At 39.9% G+C, this 23,822-nt stretch overlaps 1 protein-coding gene across 1 annotated transcript; it reads right to left on the reverse strand.

Annotated features, from left to right (window-relative positions):
* Positions 1–1,427: 1,427 nt before the first annotated feature.
* On the reverse strand, positions 1,428–18,558 carry Adamdec1 (ADAM like decysin 1). The gene is made up of 14 exons (XM_048330987.1): positions 18,545–18,558; positions 15,469–15,542; positions 12,309–12,427; positions 11,460–11,536; positions 10,655–10,733; positions 9,085–9,161; positions 7,536–7,728; positions 7,233–7,295; positions 6,186–6,257; positions 5,710–5,879; positions 5,310–5,391; positions 4,505–4,632; positions 3,798–3,975; positions 1,428–1,517 (listed from the first exon to the last, which is right to left on the reverse strand). The coding sequence occupies exons 1-14, from the start codon at positions 18,556–18,558 to the stop codon at positions 1,428–1,430; spliced, it is 1,416 nt and encodes a 471-aa protein (XP_048186944.1).
* Positions 18,559–23,822: the final 5,264 nt, after the last annotated feature.

Raw genomic sequence — 23,822 nt, forward strand, 5'->3', positions numbered from 1 at the left:
CCTTTCCTGGAAAAAAATAGCTTTTATAACCTCAATGTGGCAGCTGATTGCCAGGGGGAACAGCCGCGTGATTGGACGGATGGACATTGCAGCCCCACCCTCTAGAGGAGGTGGAGACTGAGGTGATTAGGAATGGAGGAATGGCCAATGGTGCAATTGGTGTCTTTCACCAATGGTGTAATAATGACCACGACTACTAATGAAACCTCTCACTAAGGGCAGAGTGGGTGGAGCCCCTGCATTCCTGAACAGGTGAGGGTTCCCGTAGGGCAGCAAGGCTGGAAAGGGCATAGAAGACCCATGTCTCCTCCCATATACCTTTCCCCCCAGCATCTCTTCCATGTAGCTGTTCACCTGTATGGCTAGTAACATCCTTTAGGCCATTACATGCTTTCCTTCATTCCCCTGAGCCTCTCTCTCAAATTAATTGACCCCAACGTGGGGTTTGTAGGAACCTGGGACGTACAGGTGGTTGGTGAAGAGGCCAGTCTGGACTCGCTGCCACACTCTGGTGTCCACAGATGATGACAATGAACTAGAGAGCTATGCCATGTTTTGGTTTGAGGTGGTCGGAAAGGGGGTGGTGTCTATGAAAAGCAATTGCTAGATGCGAAAAAGGCATCCCAGAAAACGGTGACAGTTACATAAATGGGCACCACATTTGCATATGGCCTCCCATACATCTTCAATCCTCTGTAGATGACTTGTAATACCTAATGCAATGTAAATCCAATGTAAATGGTTGTACTGTTCAAGAAATAATGGCATGAAAAGGGATAAAAGCTCACTGCAGATGCAATTCTTATTTTGCAGGTACAGTAAGTCAGTGGTTGAATCCACAAACTCAGAACCCAGAATAAAAAGGTGCTGTGGGTATCTATGTACAACGGTGAGAAGACTCTTGCAGTGATTAAAGCTCCGGATCCTTGTCCTGGCAAAGTAGCTTCTCACTGAAGAAGATTCTTCAAGTCTATTTAAAAGGAAAAAAAATGCCTGGGTATTACAAATTGTAAGATACTACATAAAAAAATGAAAATGGAAATCTATGGAGCTTGAGCAATACTAATAATGGTACCAAGAAAACCGTATCAGGAACTCCATTTGGGAAGTGAGAAAACAAATCACTTGGTTGAAAGTCCCACAGCCACGTTTTTGTTGGCATTATGACTAGCACTTAGGTATCTTAAGTCCAAGTTTAATTTTCTTTCAGCAGTCACAGTTTATCTTAACCAATAAAGGACGCACCCCTTGTCATTCAAAGCTCTTAAGAAATTGCATGGTCTACCCTCCCTCCCTCCCTATTTTTTTTTTTGTGTCCTTCCTCCCCCTCTCATCTCTCTCCCTGCACTTTCTGTTTCCCTCCCCATCCCCCTCCCCTGCTCAGCTATGTGGGGAAAGAGGGAAGAGGAGTCTCACCTGCTCTGTTCTCACACTGTCAGTTGTGGGGGGGACTCCCCACACCCAGGTCCCAGTTTTCTTCTGCAGGTCAGGGGGTCACAGCAGCTATCAGAGCATACCTTCAAAGCACACAGACAGGAAACGCCGTCAACAATTGATTCCCATCGGGGACACAGAATTGGGTCATGAGGTAAAATCATACTTTTTAAACTGAATTACTCTAACCAATTCTATCGGGCATGACCAGGGAAAATTAATTATAGAGGGAAAAAAATGTAATGGGCAATGAAAACTACATCTTCGAGAACCAAAAATAAGGTAAATCTAATCCAGATGGTATGACATATCAATTAAACGAAGATTATTTCCATACTAGTCAAAGGGTGTGAAAACATAGAAAAATTGAATCCCTAGTTAGTTTTACCACACCTGCATAATTCGGATCTGAGATTGGTAGTGGTTATATACACACAATCACATGCACTCTTCTCAGAGATGAATAAAAATGCTAAAAAGTGTGTACTATAGAAAACTAATGTGTTATTATAAAAATGGAGTGACAACTGTGAGAATTTTATTCAAAAAATATGGGGGTAGGTCTATGGTAGAGAACGTAGTAATATATACAACATATTAAGAGCTTGGTTGGAGAAAACAGCTCATGTTATGACAAATGGGCAAATTCACTGAAAAATTTCAGCACCCACAATTGAATTTCTTAGGCATTATTTGCCATGCATGTCAACCATGATCAAAATAATGAAACATCATCATAAAAATCATACAGCAAAATCAAATAGCAAAATCATATCCAATGAAATGAAAGATAACACACCAGATACTTATATTTTATATATATTCTCTATTCAACACTGGGAGGCATGGAAGCGGTATGAAGGTATACTAACAGAAAAGTGTAAATGATATTTTCATTGTTTATATGAGACACAATTGTCTATTTATTCATAAGTTTTCTCCTTAAAATAATAGATTCCTCAATAAGATTCCTGCTTAAATTACAACAATAATACTATCAAAATTAGAAACAGTGAACTAGAATCTAAATAAAAAGAAAAATTTATACCTGCAACAAATGAGAATGTATTTCAGAATAAAACTTCAAGTGATACCAGAAATATGCAAAAATCTTGAGCTGTAATTTTCCCAAGAAACTTAAAAGGCGGTTTGTTTTTAAACATAATATTTCATATGTGACTGTATCAGTGGTTCTCAGAGTGAAATCTGAATTTAGTCAGTTTCATTTAAATCCTAATTGTACTTGGGAGCAAATTGCTTTTAAAAAGAAGTCCAAGAGTTGAAATGAGACACTACTACACAAATTTTGCAAAAAAGATTTCTATAATCTCTATGACCCTTCCTTTCCCCTTCAAAGCTAGTGATGAAACTTGCTACTAAAATTCATTTTATCATTGGAGTCAGTAAACTAGTGTGATGCCTGTGAAAAATTGTATATAGAGAGAATGATTACCTGAAAATCTAAAAAAATAAAAGCAAGGTTGATTAAGTCATAGCATTTTATCGACCCATGGACTCTATTTCACATTTCTGCATAACAAACGGAAGCATAGAGTATTGAGATGTCTTGTCCACTGTGACAGAGCCATCTAAGGGGAGCATTCTGGAGATCTACTTTACTTCACCGATTTCTAGCTCTATCCTCTGAACGAATCACTTTCCTTAACCTTCATTCTTCTCCATATAAGGATATTGACAATACCTATTGTGTACATTTGTTGTGCAAACCATGGGAAAGACTGGATATTAAAGTGTTTTGAAGATTTTTATCTCAAACATAAGTATTAGCTTTCTTTTTTGTTTCAAAAGGGAAAGAAGATTGCTAAACAAAGATCTTAGTAGTCTGGTTCTACAAAACCATCCATTGCACTACACAGATGCCTTGAAATTTTACAATGTTCATTAATGTCATTTCCTCCATTTCTACTTATCTGTACCTTTTACTTTTCTCTCATCGTTGGTTTACATCACAACTATAGAAATAGACCAAATACCTGTGGAGAGAACTTACTTCTAAAGCTGAAATGGTTCTTGCTTAAGAAATGACCAGTTGATATTTTATTGGTTGGGAATCTGTGAATAATACATCTGGAAAGATCATAAGCGCAATGTTATGGTGATGGCTTACTTCTTTGGCTTCACCATCGCATAACCACGTTACCATCTTAAAGCGATGTCCTGGCTTTTGAAGTGCTTTGTGAAAAATAACTCGAATCAACCACATAATGCAAGTATAGATCCACTTACTACTCTGCTATCAGCTTTTCTTTAGCATTTCCCAAAGAATGTCAACAAAATAAAGAAAAGGCTTACCCTCCGTTACCCACTAATAATAAAGCATGAAACCCCAGATAGCTCCACACCTTAGGGGGGCCACAGTCGCAGCCTTCTCCCACTTCCAGAAAGTGGTTGCCACACACCGGAGGAGTGATCATACTTTTCGGACTAGGTGCTTGTAGCAGGCACTTCGGTTTCTGAGCTAGAAGGTATCTTCGGAAATGTTCCCGGCAGGAAGTACTGAAATCCTTTGGGAATTTTGAGCTGTAAGCAGAGCACATCAGGAATTAAAGAATGATACACTGTGCAGTGGTTTTTGTGTGATAAATACATCTGACCCCACTATAGGAAAGTGCAGTCACGAGGGGTGAGCAGAAAAGAAGCAAGCATGATTCCGTCTAGGGGAAATCAGTGCAGACGTACAGGTACTGTAGTCCTAATTCTTTAGTGATGAGCACCTAAAAGAAAACCCAAAGTACAGTTTACTCATTTCTCTACCCAAGGTCCTTGCAAAGAGATGAGTACTAATGGACTGATCAATTTTGGTGATACAGAAAGGCAAGGCCAGTATCTGAATGGACCGCATTAAGTTAACATAATGTGAAGTTAATATGGTTACCACGCTCATGAACTCAACCTTGGTGCCTGTGTACATATTCAAGAATGAGTCCTGCACATTGGTGGATGGGATATGTAGCTTTTGAGGAACATCCCAGCATGTGCCTAATCCACTTAAATTCTTTAAGGGTTGGGACACCCACACGCCTGTTACTTTAGCGTAGCGCCATCTTACCTGAGATACTGATTCATAGCACAGCTGCCAGAGGGACACTTGGTGAAGTATGGGATGTCAGGCATGCCCAGGGCATGTCCCAATTCATGGGACATCACCGCCGCCAGGCTTACATTGTTCTTCTTAGCCTGGAAAGAAAAATAATAGGAGCGATACCTTGTTTCACTCCGTGACTTTGCAGTTGTTACCTGCATATAGGAGTTGAGAAGGACAGCTTGAGAGAAGGACAGCCGTGGGCACCAGGCCCCATTCGCTGTCACTGCTTCGTCATCTCATGCTGAAGGCACCTCTGAAATGGTTGGAGTCTGAGAAGCTAGCCATCGAGTCAGCACTAAGCCAACGAACTAAGAGAGACAGGTCTCTCCGTAAAGATGGGGCGTTTTGGTTATATAATAGGGGCTCTGGGGCCTGTAAGAATCTGTCACCATCTAGCATCAGATGGCCCCCATGGCCCTTGCTTTCTTGTCCACTTTCTTGTCAATTGACTAACAGAGTTTTCTAGGCCACAGAGGCCACTGGTAACCTCTTGTTCTGTCTCAGCATTTCTGCTCTTATTCCCAGCATCAACTTAAATGAGATGTCTTCTGGCAGGATTGACATTTTATCATCTAAGGAGCCTTCTGGAGTCTGGTGCACTACTGTTGCACCATGAGGTCTCCTCTAAGGAGCCTTCCATGAGATGATCTCATTGCTAGCAGTATTTACTGACACAGAAAATATTCCTTGTAATGACTAAGTACAAAGCCCTCTGCTGGACATCACAGAGACATCGAATCACAGGGAACCTTAAAATAAATGTACCAACCTCGATAACAGCCACTGAAGATGGAGAACACAGGGAATTGGAGGCCACCATTCCTACGCGCCCATTCCTGAAGCCAATCCCACTACGCAGAAGGTACAGATACACTGTCACATTGCACTCTGGAACCATCAGACATAATCCATTTCCCTTGCTGTCCTGCCCTTTGTATGCTCAGTAGGCCCCAGATCCGTGTCTACCATCTCAGAGCATGAATAATGACTACAGGGGGTTATTGTGCATCCAAGACATTGTCTTACTTTATTGATCATTTTGCTTTATTGATGGTTGATTTCACAGGTGCATTGTAAAGCAGGTCATGACAGAGAAAACCCTTTCCTGAGAACGCGGGTCAGCAAGCTACTCAGCATCCGTACGCCTGCCCTCTCCCCCAAGCGCTCACCTGAGAAGCTGAGCGTGGCTGTGGATCCTCTTGTGAGATCGGTGAGATCGGTGCCATCTCATAAAGTTGCTAAATGTGGTGCCTATCCTGGGTTCCACCTTTATCTTGTCGCCGTCGGACCAGATTTCCATCCCTACCAGGGCCACGTGAACATCTATCGTATTATAAATCTGTGGAGTGAGAATTTTTCTTCATGAAGACATTCAAGATTCTTTGTAGTATGTTAGACCTGTCCGGCTGTAAGTCAGGGATACAAAGGTAGACTCGGGTGATGAGTTTCCCTTTTGAACGTAGGAATCCTCAAAACGACCCAGCTACAGGATGTGTGAGTTTATCTCAATGCTGATCCTCGACGTGTAGCTCTCATCTCCCAGAACTCTGCCTTGAAGGCCCCGGGAAACTTATCCCCTTGCTGTCATCACAGAGATGCCAAACGCTTCTCGGTAGAGGCTCATGCTTATACACAAGTATCTTACCACATTCAGAAGGTTCAAGACATTAAACACGAAGGTTTTCATCTGAGTCAGGTTACCATTATACGTCTTATACTGTAAAAATAAAAATAGAATAGCAAAATGAAAAGTAATAAAGCTACGGGGGTATAGGATTTCATTCACAGAAAAATACGTGTGTTAATATGCCTTCTATCTATGAATTCCAGGGTAAAGCTTTGTAAGACTTGTTTGGCCAAGTTCTATTTCAAATGCAAGAGATTTTATTTTTCCAAAGAGAAAAATTAGGCGTTTGTAAAATGTCAGTGTGCTCCATCTTTTAGCTGAGTAAATCAAAAAATTTGAAAATTTTAAATTCAAATTTGATAATTCTAGGTAAAAATAGATGCTGGCATCTTTTTCTCTGTATGTATAACATTTGCAAGTTATACAGTTTTTATGTAACTTGTAAGTTACAATTTTTGCTTATATTATATTTTTGTAATATTTATATTACATCTATTGATTTTTAGGTAATAACGTGAAATAACTTATTAGTTTAATAACTTTTGAGTTTTAATTAGTTATGTTATTTTATTCATCTATTTTTGCTCATGTTGGGGCTAGACCTCAATGTCTGGGGACTGTCCCTCAGCGTTTTCTTTTCAAGGCTGGTGCTTTTCCACTGGAGCCACGGCTTCACTTCAGGATTTGGGGTGGTTAATTAGAGGTAAGAATCTCATACTTCCCTTTCCTTGGCTTAGCTTTGAACCTCGATCCTCAGATCTCAGCTAGGAGTAGCTAGGATTACCAGCATGAGCCATTAGCACGTGACTGCTTTATTTTTAATTTTGTGGCTGTTGGCCTACATATAGCTATACAGTATTAAGTATATTACCAATAGCTAAATATTTGACAACAGCTGGATATTAAATGAGTAGGAATGAAAACTATGGAGGACCAGGCTGAGCAGCCAGGATAATCAGGTGAACCAAATCTTGTTAACTACAAGGTTTGTTGCCAATTTTAGCCTGATAAGTAAGCTCAAAAGTTGAGGAAACTGTCCAAAAGATAAACACGTTTCATACTCACAAAGGCGTTATCCAGCACCAAGAAGAGACTGATGTACTTCTGCGCCTGGAGAAACTCTTCCTGCTTTCGAACAATTTTTAAAAGCATTGTTAATAATTATCTTCTCTCCTAAATGATTCAAAAACTTACCAAAGGATATATGTTTTCCAAACAACAACAACAACCCCCCCCCAAAAAAACCAAAAGAGAATACCCCATGAAGACTCAGTAAATAGATAACAAGCTTTGCTGAACCTACCATTGCATTATGTGTTATTGCTGAGATCACTGAAAGAAATCAGGGTGCAGAAAACGAATACCTACCTCTAGGCCTCCCAGGGACCTGGAGAGTCGACTATGCCTTTGTTTTCTGCCCATGCCATTCACTCCGCAGGTAGGATTAACACAAACAGTGTCCAGCTCCTTGCGGTCATATGCAAAGACAGCGTGTTCTCCCTGGTCTGTACTTTCTAGAGGCTTTATTACGTGCCTTTGACCGTGGTAGGTGAAGTCTCCTCTGTGAGAGACAGATGTGGAGTTCAGCATTCCCTGACATGCACTTATGCTTCCCATTCAGAATGGAGGGAAGAGCTCTCCCTCCACACCAGTGCCACGCATAGACATCCTGTGCAGGCCCTTCGGCAAGCACGTGTTCATCGAAGTCACAAGTCAGTATTTAGCAGCATTGACAGGAGGCTGTGTGATAGACCTGGAGAATCCCAAAGAACTAACTAACGTGAAACAATCCCAAAGAAGTGGGAAAGGAGGTGATGAGTGCAGTAAACATTGTCACAGCTTATTTATTGATATAATAGAATGTCTCTTGGAAGATTCTAGGAATGCTGGGAGGAGTGGAATAATGGAATGATTAGGTACAAGAACCCTAGTGGAGAGAAAAACATGTTCATAGGGCATCCAGAGTCACAAATGGGGACTCCTAGAAGCTGTATCTATGAGTGCATTTTATGATATGGGGAAATTTTAGTATGTCATGCTAAGGACACATCATGTTAGGAGAGCAAGTATGAGCTTTTTTATTTTAATCCTGAAAGATATACTTGTTGATATGCATTTATATATAAATATATTGTATATATATAGTATATACTATATATATATATATATATATATATATATATATATAATAAGAAGTAATTACCAGTGACCATTCAGAGGTAAAATGTGTGGTCTTCTCACGTGTGCCTTTGATGACTCTGAAATTTTGTTAGCTAGGAAGAATTGCTTGTGTGGACACATATACACATACACTTTGAAAAGTTAAGTTCAACTAGAGCTGAATATTGGTGGCTCACAGCTATAGTCCTAATTATTGAGGAGGCTGAGATTTAAGAATCGCGGTTCAAAGCTAGTGCGGGCAGAAAAGTCTGTGAGACTCTGATCCCCAATTAACCACCAGAAAAAGTCAGGAGTGGAGCTGTGCTCAAGTGTTAGAGCACTAGTCTTAAGTAAAAAAAAAAAAAAAAAAGCTCAGGGACAGAGCTTAGGCCCTGAATTCAAGTCCCTGGACCAGCGAAGAGTAAAAAAAAAGTTCAACTAGGAAAATTACAGGCCATTTTCTTCAAGAAAATAAGATTCAATTGCTTCTAAGAATGAAATAGGCAGACTTGGCATTGAACCCAGAAATCCAGAGTGCCACTCCAACACAGCCAGCCCTACCCTGTGGAGCAGCTGAAGCAAAAGGCCGATTCTGCCATGACTGTAAGGGTGATGTGCTTTACTCCTGCTTGGAACATGGATTCAGTAATCAGCAAGGAAAAATACTAAAGTAGCAAGACTAGGTAGGGCCCAGAAGGACTCAGTTCTGTGTAGCAAAACTTTTTCTGATATTTAATATGCTGGACCATTGTCTCACCTCAGCCCATCACCGGTACTTATGCTGGCTGCAGAGTTCTTTTCATTTAGGATGTGACCTTCATAGTGACAGTGCCTCTGGAGAGAAGAACCAAACATCACCTCAGAATCACACACATAGACAGAACATAGCTAGCTTCCACTATTCATACTCACACTCACATGTACATAAATGGTTAAGAGTAGTTGTGGGGAAGGCTGCCATCTTTAATACCGGGGAAAACTCAACTCATGATGGGGGCCCTTACTCTTTTCCAGAAAGAAAACCCAATGAGGGCTTTAGAAGCTTTCTGAACTGTTCCACAGTGGACTCCAGAAATCTCTATCTAATATCTGAGTCATTTTTCTCAACCTCGTTGGCAGTAATGTAAGCGTTTTGTGGTGAATGAGAAGTAGCCAATCACTGGGGATTTTCAGTACCCCCTCCTTTTAGGCTATGAGGATGGGACCATCCTCAGTTCTTCAGACTCACTGGCTGAAGTGACCATTTTTGTCGAATTGTGAGTGGATGCTTTCCTACCAGATTTGAAAACCCAGAATATTTGTCTACAACTAAGATAATGTGTGGTTATGGGTCTGTATTGGCAAGGGGCCACCTATGTGGAAAGATCTAGAAAAGACTCACAAACCACCTCAGGTTCAAGACTTGCTCTGTGTGTGTGTGTGTGTGTGTGTGTGTGTGTGTGTGTGTGTGTGTGTGTGTGTGTGTTCTTTACAAGAAACTTTCTCATCGACAATGTGGACAAGGTACCCCATTAATATGTCACCAGCCACTGGAACTGGGAGAAAAGCTCAGGTGGTAGAGAACTTGCCTGGGAAACACAAAGCCCTGAATTCAAACCCTAACATCTCAGCAACAACAGAAAAGAATCCCTAATTAAGTTACCAGGTACTCTTCTCTGAGGACAAATGTTACCAGACATTCGGATATCCAAGAAATGAGAGTTTTGATAAGGCAAGGAAGCAGGCCAGGCAGGGGTGGACATTCTATGTCCTTTGTATTTGTTTTTAGAGATGTGTGTTTGTGGTTCCAGAGAGGAGGTCTCATTTTCCTGTTCTTCCCTGATTGTCTGGGTCATGATTATTTACAGCTGGAGGCTGGACTCTGGAATTTGGGGGTGCCGAATTTTGAATGATCCAGATATAAACATTATCACGGCACTGCCAACTCCATGATAAACGTGAATATTTTCAGAAAATAGTCGTAACAACAAGTTTCCAGTATTTGTAGGGCATAGCATTTCTTTGCCTTTTCTTAAAGTATATTAATGGAGCAAAGGGTTTTGTTATGATATATCCATACAAGCATATTAGGAGACAACATTCCTAACCCCAGTATAAAATGGTCTAGAGACAGGTGCACCCCATTTGCTTCTAAATAGGTGGCAGAAGCCTCCTGCTATTCCCACATTTTCACAGCTGCAGTTTTTGTGCACTTGTCTAACTGGCTATACATGAGCACCTGGCTTCCAAGCCATTTGAATTTTTTAATAGACGTCTCTGGAGCTGTGTATTTTTAATAAGTAAGCGACAGATGCTAAGAAAAGTCCCAGGAAGCTTTCAGACCCTACCCTCTTCTGTGGGCTGCTGGTGACATTCTCTGCTCTGGATGAGAATTTCGTTTCAGTGCCATCTGACCCCAGGAGAAACCTGTAGAGAATGAGAACTTGTAGGATACTCAGGATAGGAACGAGGCTGACTCCCATGACACAATCTTCAACACGCAGAGAATGACAATGTCTATAATGAGGAAGAGTTGACATCTGAACCATTGGAACTTTCCCAGCATTGGAACTTTGTTGCTGCAGCTAATCTGTGTGGATAAAATCTGAGGGTAGAAATCCCAATTGCTTCTCAGCTGCAGATTTTTTTTTTTTTTTGCTTTCAAATTGATTTCTTGAGGATGGTTTGGACCAAGGGAACGGGTTTAGGAAGTCTTGGGCGACTCCTGCTGGTTTGTAATTATGCACAAGGGGCCATTGCCTCTTGGAAGTAGGTGTTGGAGCCTCATTTTCCAGAGTCTCTCTCCAGGAAAACACCCTTAGACATATATTCTTACAAAAGTAATAAAAAGACACACCTAAGGTTTGAATGTATCTGAATAGAAGATATTTTCTGTACATTACAAGAAGTTTAAAAAAGAAAGTCATGTATAGGAATGGGTCTCATTGCTCTCTACCTTGCATATCATTTCCCAAGGATACAGTGATGGTAGACAGAAGACAGACCTTCTTCTGTTTACATGAACTCATATTTCTTAACACTCAACATGCTTCGTGCCTTCTACTCCAATCACACTGATTAGTGCCCCAAGGATACTTTACCGTTTCTCAATTAACAATCAACATGATTAGAGTTGCAGGAAATAGAACTTACTTGGGGTTTTGAAGGTGAAGGATAATTTCTTCTCCACTTAAGGTAATTTGGTAGTGAACGTTAGGCACACATCTTCCCTGAAAGAGTTTAATGGTGTAATTATGCCCCACCATTAACATATCTAGGCCTATTAAAAGCAATCGTAGTGGTCCACGGGGCATATATTAGGCTAACAATTATAAATGCATACAGGCTGAGTTCAGTCCTCTTCTGTCTGTAAGATGAAGCATAGCTGGTACATTGAGATGGACTTATTAAAAATGCCATTTCCTGTGTTAGGGGCTTATGGGTTTCTCCAGCGTGCGATACAATGTTCAGTGGACCACTCTGCATCACCAGCAGGATAAAAAGAAGGCATGGATTTTTTTATCAAAATGAACTGCGATACACTAAGGAAAACCTGTAAAGATTTACAAAGAATTAAATAAGAGTAAAAAAAAATGACCAAATGAGGGAAGTGTTTGTAGCCATGCAGAAGTGCTTTCTATGCATGAATGGGTGACGCGCAGGCAAATAGAGTACCAAGAGGAGGAGATAAGGGTTTGCAGAGCTGGAAGGAAGCAGCTGTCAAACTCACGCCTTCTAGACGTAGTTGTTCTTGTGGAATCCCCACCCCCACCCCTACACATTTGAAACAATGTCCAGTCTGCTCTGTCTTTTCTTATCAAGGAAGATGGCTCCTTCCCATTAGCTGCGCAAGTGAATCACGCGCTTTGTTCTGGAAAAAGAGGAGCTGTCTGTATAGACTTCTCTTCAAGGTTGACGGTGACATCTGTTCTAAGAGTGAGAAGGGTTCCAGTCTGTCTTCAGATGATTGGAAAGTGAACCAGGATCTCTCGTGTGGCTTACCTGTTTGCCATTCCTTTCCTTCCGGCTGCTCTCAAGCTCCCTCTGGTAGGCCATGTGTAGTTTTTTAGGGTGAACTAGCTCATGGAGCTTGAATTCAGGGCTTTGCTTTACAGTTCTGGCTAAAAAAGGAGAGCGTATGTGGACATAAAAGAGTTAAAGTTTTGGTTTGGCTGGTTGTTTTATTAAAAGGATATAAGAGAGAGGGAGAGAGAGAAAAAAACATTAAAAGCAGTTGATTCTCCCATTTTGGCTTTGATTACAAAGACCATTTTTTTCCTCTATTAATTCTATTCTAGAATGACGTAAGGGATCATGAAACAATTCACGAAGTGATCTCTATGAATGTAAGCCTTAGACCAAAATTTGGAGAAACTGTCTGTCTGAGAATAAAAATTCTGCCTGGAGTAATGTATTTCCTTCTCCCTCTAGAATGTTCTTTAAAATTGTGGTTTCTTACCCTCTCACTGCCTTTCCTTTTCTTCACCATTTTCACATTGTGGTGCAGGTGTAAATACTCACTTCACAAGCCCAGATAAGCTCATATAATTGTATATATAATTTCCATATAATTTTCAAGAGAATACATCATTCTTGGGGAGACAAAAGGGGATGCTACAAGTAGTAATTTTACTCCTCATGTGACAATAAATGGTGAGGTTCTTTTCTCATGGACATTTTCTATGAAAACAGTGGAAGTCACAGGAAATTAAGTTTGTAAACCTCTCTCAGAAGATTTTTTCAAAGCTACAGAGAGCAAGGAAAATTGATTATAGACAAGAGATCTTTTTTGTTGGACCTGAAATTATATCACTAGCTTCTATTGTATTTCAATAGTAAGGAAAGGACTGACTTGGAGCCAAAAGACATGGCCTGCTGCCCTCGTTAACTGCCCCTGGCAAAGTCCTTTGCCTTTGTGTCATTTGCTATCTGGGACAGAGATTTATGGAGAAACAATATACAAAACTATGTAGCAGCCTTCTACGAAAATGGTACTATATTGTTTTTCTTCTTTTTTTTTTTGGCCAGTCCTAGGCCGTGAACTCAGGGCCTGAGCACTGTCCCTGGCTTCTTTTTTGCTCAAGGCTAGCACTCTGCCACTTGAACCACAGCGCCACTTCTGGCCATTATCTGTATATGTGGTGCTGAGGAATCGAACCCAGGGCCTCATGTATACGAGGCAAGCACTCTTGCCACTAGGCCATATTCCCAGCCCCTTTTCTTCTTTTTAATTCTTCAATTAATGTCACTCTTATTCATGAATGTTCAGTTTTCACACACACACACAAATGTGCATAGAGAGTTTTCTGCTAAGACAATCAGAGCAATTAAGTAGCAACAAGTGAATTGTACACTTCACTGAGATGAAGAGACTGAGGGAAAGAGTAAGGAAAGAATTCTCTCCTAAATCAATGCTTTCCTGAGGAAGAAAAAAATCACTATACAATAAAGCACAAAGTCTACAACTGCTTAGTACATTTTCTTTTACCAATCTGGGCATGCGTCTCCTGTCTATATTCCTAGCTACTCAGAAAACTGAGATCTGCAGGATCAGTTTCAGGCCAGCACTGGCAAAAGAAAAAGTTTGTAAACCTTCATTTCAGTGTGGAATGGAAAATACCTGATGTCTGAGCTCTCTTAGGAAGTGGAAAATAGGAGGGCTGCAGTCCAAGAATAGGCTCAGACAAAGATGAAGACCCTTTCAGAACATAACCAGCACAAAATAGTCCCAGAGGTGTAGCTCAGCAGTCGAGTGCCTGTCTTTATCATGGAGTAAACATGTATGTAAAGACCACATTGTCTTTATCCAGTCGTCAGTTTCTGGACCCCTCGGCTGATTCCATAGCTCGGCTCTTGTGAATAGTGCTGCCGTAAACACTATGCATCATTACCTCTGCTTTATGCTGATTTAGATGCTTTTGTTATACAGCCAGGAGTGGTACAGCTGTGTCATGGGCTAGGATTGTCCAGTGAAAGATGGAAGTTCAAAGACTCTTTATTAATTATTGTGTAAGACACAAAATCTTAGCTCTGAGTAGAGTGCCTGATAATTGAGTAAATGACTATGAAAGCACTCACTAGACTGTATGTATAGCATCATTATCGGCTTAAATGTTATCAGTTATTTCTTTGGTACATTAGTGGCTTGAACACAAGGATAAGATCTACCCAGATAATCCTGTTGGTGCAATGTTTACACAGTATCCTTAAGCAAGTGATATTTTTGTAATAGGCTTAAGGTAAGTCCTTAGCTATCTATGTTTCTATAAAACTGTTTCAGTAGACACTTTCCTAGAAACGTATTTATGTACTGAAGTGTGCAGGTTCACAGCATTTGGCTTTTAACATGACCATCAGGTGATCATAGGCGAAGTGACCCACAATGAACACAATTTCTCCATAGACTAACAAGGATGCATAGAGCAGGTGCCAAATGGTTCATCTGTCAAAAATCAACCTTAAGGAGGAAAAGAATTGCTTTTTCAAATTTTCAGGCCTAGTTCTTTTGACCTTGTCTTTCCACTCATGAGTCCTTCTCAGGAACTAATCCTAAAATGTAGGTTTATTACAAAATAGCCTACATTCTTAAATACACTAGTAAAAAATTTTATCAGTGAAATTATAAATAGACCACTCATGTACTTTTTCTTACTTTTTTTTTTTTGCCAGTCCTGGGGCTAGGACTCAGGGCCTGAGCACTGTCCCTGGCTTCTTTTTGCTCAAGGCTAGCACTCTGCCACTTGAGCCACAGCGCCACTTCTGGCCGTTTTCTGTATATGTGGTGCTGGGGAATCGAACCCAGGGCCTCATGTATACGAGGCAAGCTCTCTTGCCACTAGGCCATATCCCCAGCCCCACTCATGTACTTTGACTTGATTTATTTTGGAAAACGTTGACTTTTTTTTTTTTTTACTTATAAAAATGCATTACATTTGAGACAGGTGATGACAAACTTTAGAATGTATGTTTTACATAGTAATTTTGATGCCTTCATTCAAATGCACATATAAATATTATATAGAATATATATACATATATATTTGAGAAAGAAAAATCCAAACAATAGTGATCCTTTGTATTACGAAGCATTTATCACCTCCTCAGGGGCACATTCACGATGTAATTTGACTTTCATATAAAATTCCAGCCTACTCATTCTTACCTTGAGTTTGAAGGATGAGCCAAAGAACAGTCAGCAGGACCCAAGACATCCTGGCGAGAGCCGGTAGCGGGGAGCTCAGACAGTGTGTCATTGTGGCCTCCCTCGCTGTGGTTTCATCTATTTGTACTTCTCTTTAGCAAGTCGTAAAAGGAAACGAGGCCACACATTTTTGTCTTGGGAGATTTGGAGAGATTTCCTCACTGCCGTTGGGAAATCACCAAGAAGTTGCAGGGCGGAGACCGTGAGAATGTTCGCCTCCGAGAGGTGTTTACATCTGTGGTTGCTGCTCGTTGAGGTTCACATCTGGACAGCTGTTTGCCTTGGGTCCTCCGACGGTGTGGGCTTGTGTGAACTACGACGGATGTCCCCTACCTGCATATTTACACATATGTCCTTCAGAGTGACAAGTCCGGAAAGGATATCAGGGTTCTGTCCATATCTGTTTTGCATGTCCAAAACAAACATCAGGATGCCGGAAGGACCTTCTGATTCTCAGTCTCTTTATGGATGACACAGGGTGCTGGTAACACTAAAAATTCGCCTGCGGTTCCATACAACCCCATCCAGATATTATTTCACATAAAACAATATACAGTATCATATATAGTAAGAGTTTTCTTGAAATTGAACATTAGCGCATTCTTTTAATAACCTCAGAATATTGCATTATGTTTACGTGTTATGTGAACTCGTCTGTATTTCTTTGATGGATTTCTAAGGTAAATTTCTTGCAGCAGTATTATTTAGTTGACAAGGATGAGTCAGTTTGAGGTGGATGGTCTACCTTGGCAGTGCTACTCAGCCTTACTCAGTGTTACTCCTAAACCTTCTATTTAAAATGTGTCTCGTTGACCATCCAATCGACTCAGCTTCCTTTTGACTAATATATTTTAGAGCATCCCAGAATCCTATTGTAAGTTTTGAAGTCACCTTTCTCTGTCTTTTCTTCTTTTTGTTCTCCAGAATTAGGAGATTTCCCCCATAATCCTATAGGAGAATGGGATTGTTGGTCCCTAAGTTGCTCTACTTTCTTTACCATTTACCATCACATACTACTTACCATTATATTTTTAAATGCGGCTATTATCAGTTAATACTATGAACTAATATTAAGCATCAATATCATTAATATTAACATTACCCATTAATCTTTCAATGGTTTCACTGAGTTTCATTCCCTTTCTATCTCACCTGTGGGTGGCAATTATTTTAGTTTTACCATTGTTTCAAATTCACACTTTTAATTATAAATTTGTCATATATTTGTAAAGATGATGCTGTTTGAAACGATTTGCATATTTACCAAATTCTTTGCTCAAAATCCTTTCTGCGTCTGTTCCTTTAAATTTGTATCCTTTATAAAACATGAATAGATCTCTTTCATTGGTTAGAAACTTCTGTGAGTTTAGGTTTTCTCAGAGTAGGCACCTTCATTTTTATTTTTATGTGCTCTGTTCTATTTTGTAGATAGCTTACATTGTCTCACAGTTTTAGGGTAGTAATAACTCTCTGATAGTGGAGATCTTATTTAATACCTATTGGCAACTTAATTGCTCCTGGTAATAATACTACTTTCAGTCTACTTATTGGAAATTAATTTTGATTATAAATTATGTAACTAGTATAATTTGGTATATCAGTTATTTAACTGAGACCATGTTATGTTTATGCTTGGACTGTTACTATGAGATATCTGTCCATTCTAAGATGACTGTGTGTCTATCCTCACTATTGAGATTCCTGTAGTAAAGTCTCAACATTAAGACAGACCTGAAGTCTGTACAAATGGGAAGCATTACAGCTGAGGTCTGTATATATGCTTTGGTTATACCTTAGGAAAGACACTCCACTTACTGTGAAAAGAAAATTAACTAGCCAGACACCTGTAAGCCTAGTTACTCAGGAGGTTGAGATGTGAGGATCATGGTTCAAACCCAGCCTGAGCACAAAACTCTGTGAGATTCATCTTCTATTAACCAACAAAAAGCCAGAAGTGGAGCTGTGATTCTAGTGGTAGAGCACAGCCCTGAGTTAAAAAGCTGAAGGTGCTCAGCCCTGAGTTCAAGGCACAGTGCCAGCACAAAAAAAAATAATTCTGAACAACGTAAAAAGAAAATTAACTAATACTAGCTGAAAAGGGAACAGAAGAATTGAGTATGGAGGCAAAGCCATGGGTATGTAGGGAATCATAATACTTGTGGAACTACAATGTATTTTTCTGTGACTTGTTCTTAACATGAAAGGTAATAGGTATATGACACAAAGTTTTGATATATGTAGTTGCCAAGTTATAGAGGTAAAGACTAGGAATCTTAAGAGAGAAGATTCATCCTGGGCTGGGAAGTGGCTCAGTGGTAAAGTGCCTGCCTAGCATGCATGAAGCCCTGGGTTCAATTCCTCAGTACCACATACACAGAAAAAGCTGGAAATGGAGCTGTGGCTCAAGTGGTACAGTATTAGCCTTGAGCTAAAGAAGCTCAAGGACAGTGCCCAGCCTCGGGACTGAGTTCAAGCCCCGGGACTTGCAAAAACAAAAAAATCCATACTTAAGATATATTCATTTCATCATATTTAGTGTTCAGACTTACTGATTAATGAAGCAAAGTGAGAGAGACAAAGAAACTATGAATTTTATTTATGATACCTTGCAATTTAGTAGATAGATGGGAAATGCAATGACTTCACCCTTTGAAGACAGAAGTTATATCTTCTGACATTCTCTTGAGGAACACAAGAACAGAATCATATCTTAAAATAACCATTAAACATATGTACCATGAAAAAATGGAAGGCAATTCTCCTCTCTCTCTCTCTCTCTCTCTCTCTCTCTCTCTCTCTCTCTGGAATATTTATGCTGCGTATTAGGTAGTTGTTAATATTCAGTCTTTAAACTGTGGTAGTGCCAGTAAGGAAATTGTTTACTCACTACATCTGGAGGAGACGAGAAATGGCATGCATACAAAGCCTTATTGACTATAGCATGCAAGGATTGTCTAAACATAGCACTCAACTGGGACCATAAAACTCAGAAGTTATGAGTAACATCTGGGCTGCAGATAATTCATTCCCATAAAGCATACCACTTAACATTTTTGGATTTTTCCTTTAAAAGTATTTTTGGTTGTATAGGGAAGATGGCTAGGTAGAAATTCAAACAGAATAGAAATATTAGAGCAATGCATTGTACCTTTAAATATTTTTTTCACATACATCACTATTCTTTGGTTAACATAACAGTAGCGATAGTCAACTCAAAGATTGCACTTCTAATGTAGTAAATGATTCTAAGTTAGGTGACTTGCTTTAAATTACCTAGGATATTTGCAAAATGTGTCTCCTAAGTCACTAAGATGGGAGAAGAGATACTTGATCATCAGAACTAAAGGATTGCAAACATTGCAACATGAACAATGCCCATTGTGGTTTAAGTTGCACATTGCAGAATTTATTATAATGACATTTTCTTATTACTGGTTACTATGTTTTTGCTAAGGTCAATTAGGAAGTCATCACTTCAATCCCAGTTGTGAATTTCTGCTTTTTCTTTGTAGTTGATGTAGTTGGTAAAGGTTGATCTCTTTTATTCTTTCCAAGTGCTTAATTTATGATTCTGTTAAATTTTCTCTATTATTTTTACAGTCTATGGATTTATTTTTTATCATTTTTTACATTTTCAAAAGTTTCTTTGATTTTTAAAAAAATTTTAACTTTTGCTTACGTTTTTGCCTTGGCTAACTTTTCAATTTGTCCAGTATTTTGGTTGATTTCTTAACCCTTCTGTCCCCAATGCTTACTATTTTTGCCATACAGTGTGTATGGCAAGCTAATATTTCCACCGTTATCTTACCATTTTATCTTTGCAGAATTTTTTTTCATGTATCACTTATAAATAGGACATATTCTAGATTTTGTTTCCACTATTGCAAATCTTTGCTTTCTAGAAGATTTAAAGTTTAGTCTGCTTATTTTCTGTAACTATTGATATAATTTATATTTACCTTTTCAAATCTTTTCACATTTCTTAAAAAAATTAGTATCTGTTCATATCTCCCTCATAGAAGATAAGAGTTCACCATGCTTTCCTATTCTTTGCTCTTTCCCAAGCCCTACATTGTATTGACGTTATCTAAAACTATGCCAACCAAAAAATACCCACAAGCAGTTATTAAAATTAAAGTAATTAAAATTAAATATAAAATTGAACTTCAGTGCTTCAGTCACAAAAGCCACATAGTCTCAATACCATGTGGTTAGTAGCTAGCTATATAGCAAAACCATCAGAATGTATTATTTCTACTTCATATCCTTAGCAGAGCTCAGAGTCACTAATTAAGAGGCTAGACGGATGTCCAAATCTGAACTATGCTCTACTCCTTATTAAGGGTCATTTCTGAGTGCTTGTGACCAAAGTGTGGGTTGCTGCAAACAGTTGCTTGTCTGCACAGATAAACTAACTACCTGGGAGCTAGTAAAGTGAGAGTCGAGGCAAAAATTACACACATGTTCTCTAGTTTGATCCATTATTAACTCCATCCTGAAAACCTTCGGGCCCAGCCGTGGGAGGAGGAGCTATGTTCCCTTTTCTGTTGACTTAAATGTTGTGGCTGGCTGGTTTTGGTTTTGCTTAGTTTTTGTGGTTTTGCTATCCTTGGTCATAGCATGTTTATTGGAACTTTATAGACACTGTATAAACCTATGTCAGTCCTATTTACTTCTTTTGTCTGTTTAGTTTTTGTTTATGAGTAGTTTGGGGTAAAACTTAGCACTCACACTTAAACATGTAGGCATGTATGTTCTATATTTCATTTGTATCTCATCTAATGTGTGGATTTATAATATCTCTAATATCTTTTCTCATTTTATAGCCTCCTATATCTATTGTGTCATACTTTTCCATGCTTCCTAAATTTATGTATATGTGTTTAATGAAGAAAATTATTCCAAAAGGTATTAAAATTTTTTAATAGTTCACTGTTGTTGTTGTTGACCTGTCTAGTATACACTAACAATGTGAGAACTTTGCTAGAATTATGCCTGTTATATAGCCCCAATATCTCCTCTGAATTCCCCTTCTTTCTTTGTCCTTTATAGATCTGAAAAACTGCTTATGATTCAAGATTTGAATGACACCCCTGGTCAAATTTCTCATGCCTTCCTTCTCCTGATAAATGTTGCTTCCTAGTGGCCATGTATGAACAAGTTATACCCATTTCAGCAGTTACTTTAACTCTGTATTTATGTTAGCCTTGAGAACAAGGTTGCGCTGTAGGGGAAGAGGTTAATCGTTCTATTCCTGGTATCAGCTAAGTACATGGAGACTTTGTAAATGTTTGTATTAAAGAATTAAGGGAAACAGCCACATCGGCATTAGTTGTGCAATGTATTAAACCAAGGATCTTGGTGAAAGATGTTTCCTTATCCTCTAGGCTTCGTGATGAACATAAGTAGCAAAACAAAAGAGGAAACAAGAAGCGGTCTTCAAGATCTGAAGGTCTAATTGGTATGAGGTTTGACTGCAGCCTCGTGCATTTCATGAAAATAACTTGCTGGAGATAGAAAAGCTGTGGCAATCTCTGTGCCTTTCTGCAAAAACAGCTTTGCCTCAGCAGCATGGTACTGAGGAAGGAGTCAGTCTTGGACTAAGGTGTTGGAGGATGTGGCTCGGCAGTAGAGTGATTGCCTGACTGGTGTAATCCTTAGCAAGCGCTAAGAAGCAACGAGGACAAAATATCAGAGAAAATCAGCTTATAAAGGGGAACACTCGATTTTAGATGACAGTTTTTTGTGGTTTCAGTTCATGGTCAGCTCGCCCCATTGCCACAGGCTCTGGGGGAGATCACACATCACAGAGGGGAGAATTTAGTGGAGTAAAGCCACTCGCCTCATGGCTTGGCTACGAAGAAGAACCCAAAAAGGAGCCAGGATCCCATAAGGCCCGTCGAGAACACATCCCCAGGGACCTAAAGCCCTCCCAACCAGCCCCCTGTTCCTGTTTCTGCCACTTCCCAACGGCACATGCTGGGAAGCAAGTCCTTATTGTGTAGACCCCTAAGTGACATTCGACCTCCAGATTACAGAACCTTCTTTAAAAATTGTAAAGTTTTGAATTCCATTTTATGGATGAATCAGTGTAAAGATGCTCAAGCAATTCAAACATCTTGTATATGAGGGCGGCTCATGAGTTCGTTCCTGGTTTATATTTGCATACTCAAAATTTGTTTTTCTATTCTTATTTTTTCTTTTTCTTTTTTTTTTAAATTTTATTATCAAACTGATGTACAGAGAGGTTACAGTTTCATACGTTAGGCATTGGATCCATTTCTTGTACTGTTTGTTACCTCCTCCCTCATCCTCCCCTCCTCCTCCATGAGTTGTTCAGTTAATTTACATGGAACAGTTTTGCAAGTGTTGCTTTTGTAGTTGTTTATCTTTTTTTACCCTGTGTCTCTCGATTTTGTTATTCCCTTTCAATATCCTAGTTCTAATACCAGTATACACGGTTTCCAATATTATTCTTATTTTTTCTCTCTTCCTATTTCCACTGCATTTCTGATCTGCTTTCCCTATTTGCATTTCTGAGACTTTGCATTTTTAGTGGATCTTTTCAGTCTTGCTCAAGGAAAAAGTGTCTTTTCTGGACTAAGATCCCCAAAGCCCCACTGCAACCATGGTTATACCTCTCTAAAGAGACATGTGCTTCAGGGAGCTACTTCATGGCAGTTACTTTAGAAGGGTCAAGGTTCTCCTTAAAGGTGAACACGGATCCTCACACACAAGTGGCTGAGAAGGAACGTGTTCCTCCCCAGGCATGGTAGGTTTGTCCAAACAGGCAGAAACTAAGACTGAGAATCTCTCTTGTTGTGGTGCATGGGTGCTGCATTGTTCCTCGGAGTCTTGATGTTCTCATTATGATAGGCTGATAGCACAAAATCCGTGTTGAGCTTTCTCTTGTAACACAAGCTGTGAGTCCAGTGGTTGATGGATAGGCACCCCTGATATGTATCTGATTGACTGACAGTCACACTGACAGCTAGGCACTGACAAGCAAAAGAGACAGCCTGAACCAGGAATGTTTACCTCCAAACTGAGCTCTGTAAGTAGAACAATATTGCCTCAGGGACTTGAGCACCCATAACTTGGGACTGCTCAGTGAGACACCTGCCCCTGTTAGAATTAACTTTGAAAGGTGTCAGCTACTGGAAGAGCTGGCCAACCTCTTTGGCTTTATAGCTCTTTGGCTGCTTGAAGATGTTAGAGACCTGGATGGAAGCCCACTGAAGGCGAATTGTCTCTCAGGTAATTTCAACAACTTATTCTGAGGATGTACAGTACTTAGTCTGTGAGTAGTGCTCTGTGCTTGGCTAATTTTCTTCAACTACATTTGCCTACTTTTGTTTTCTCTTTTGTGTGTGCATTGTAACCAACTGATTCCATTGGGAACTTCTTCAGCCTCGCTTGACTTGTCATTCTGAAAACAACTAAGCAAGGCAGGCACTTTTAGGAGCAAAAACTCCTATACCAACGCACCTTCAAAGTGTCCTTTCTTTGTTTCCAAACCAAACTTAGAAGAAAGCAGAGTTTGTCAAAAGGTGGTAGTGTCTGCCATCTTTGTGGTAGAAACTAAGTATGCCCCAAATGGTTACCGCCCACCAATTTAAACTTTCAAACATGCTCTATGACTTTAACCTAAGCATGGCCCCAAATCCATGCCTGCCATCTCCCTTCTTGAACTCTGACCTGAGACTGCGCATGCTCAGGAATGTGCCCACCTGCCCCTAACGTGTGTTCCCATATGAATGTGTACAGACTCTCCAGATAAACCCCCAGCTTGCTTTGTTCCAGGATGACATTTCTTTGGAAACGGCCCCTGGGCGCCCCTCACCACCGCTCCTTGTAACGAATGTGGATGCAAACAGGATGTCCTGAAACTTCACATTGTAGACTCAGCTTCACTCTGTTTTCCTCTTCTTGCTGGTATGAGACCTTAAATCCAGGCCGTTGGCTTATGTAGCTTGCTTTCTTAACTGGCATTTCACCACTTGAGCCAGGCCTCCACTCCTGCTTTTTTTTTGCTGATCATTTGGAAGACAGAATCTCACAGAACTTTTCTTCCCAGGCTGGCTTCAAGTCATGATTCCCTGGATCTCAGAGCAGGCTGGCCTCCGTTCTCTTGACCTCCCAGCATAAATGGATAAATGTCGTGGGCAAAGGTCTTCGTGAAACAAAAGCCTGCAGGGGATCGGTAAATGGTGGAAGTAGATGAGATAGGCCAAGAATAAGAAAAATGCAGCTGCGATGAATGAAGATCTGTATATCCTGGTGGTGGAAAGGCTACTGGAGTAGGACAACTTCAA

The sequence above is a fragment of the Perognathus longimembris genome, chromosome 21 (assembly GCF_023159225.1).
Source record: "Perognathus longimembris pacificus isolate PPM17 chromosome 21, ASM2315922v1, whole genome shotgun sequence".
In the NCBI taxonomy this organism is placed as follows: Eukaryota; Metazoa; Chordata; class Mammalia; order Rodentia; family Heteromyidae; genus Perognathus; species Perognathus longimembris.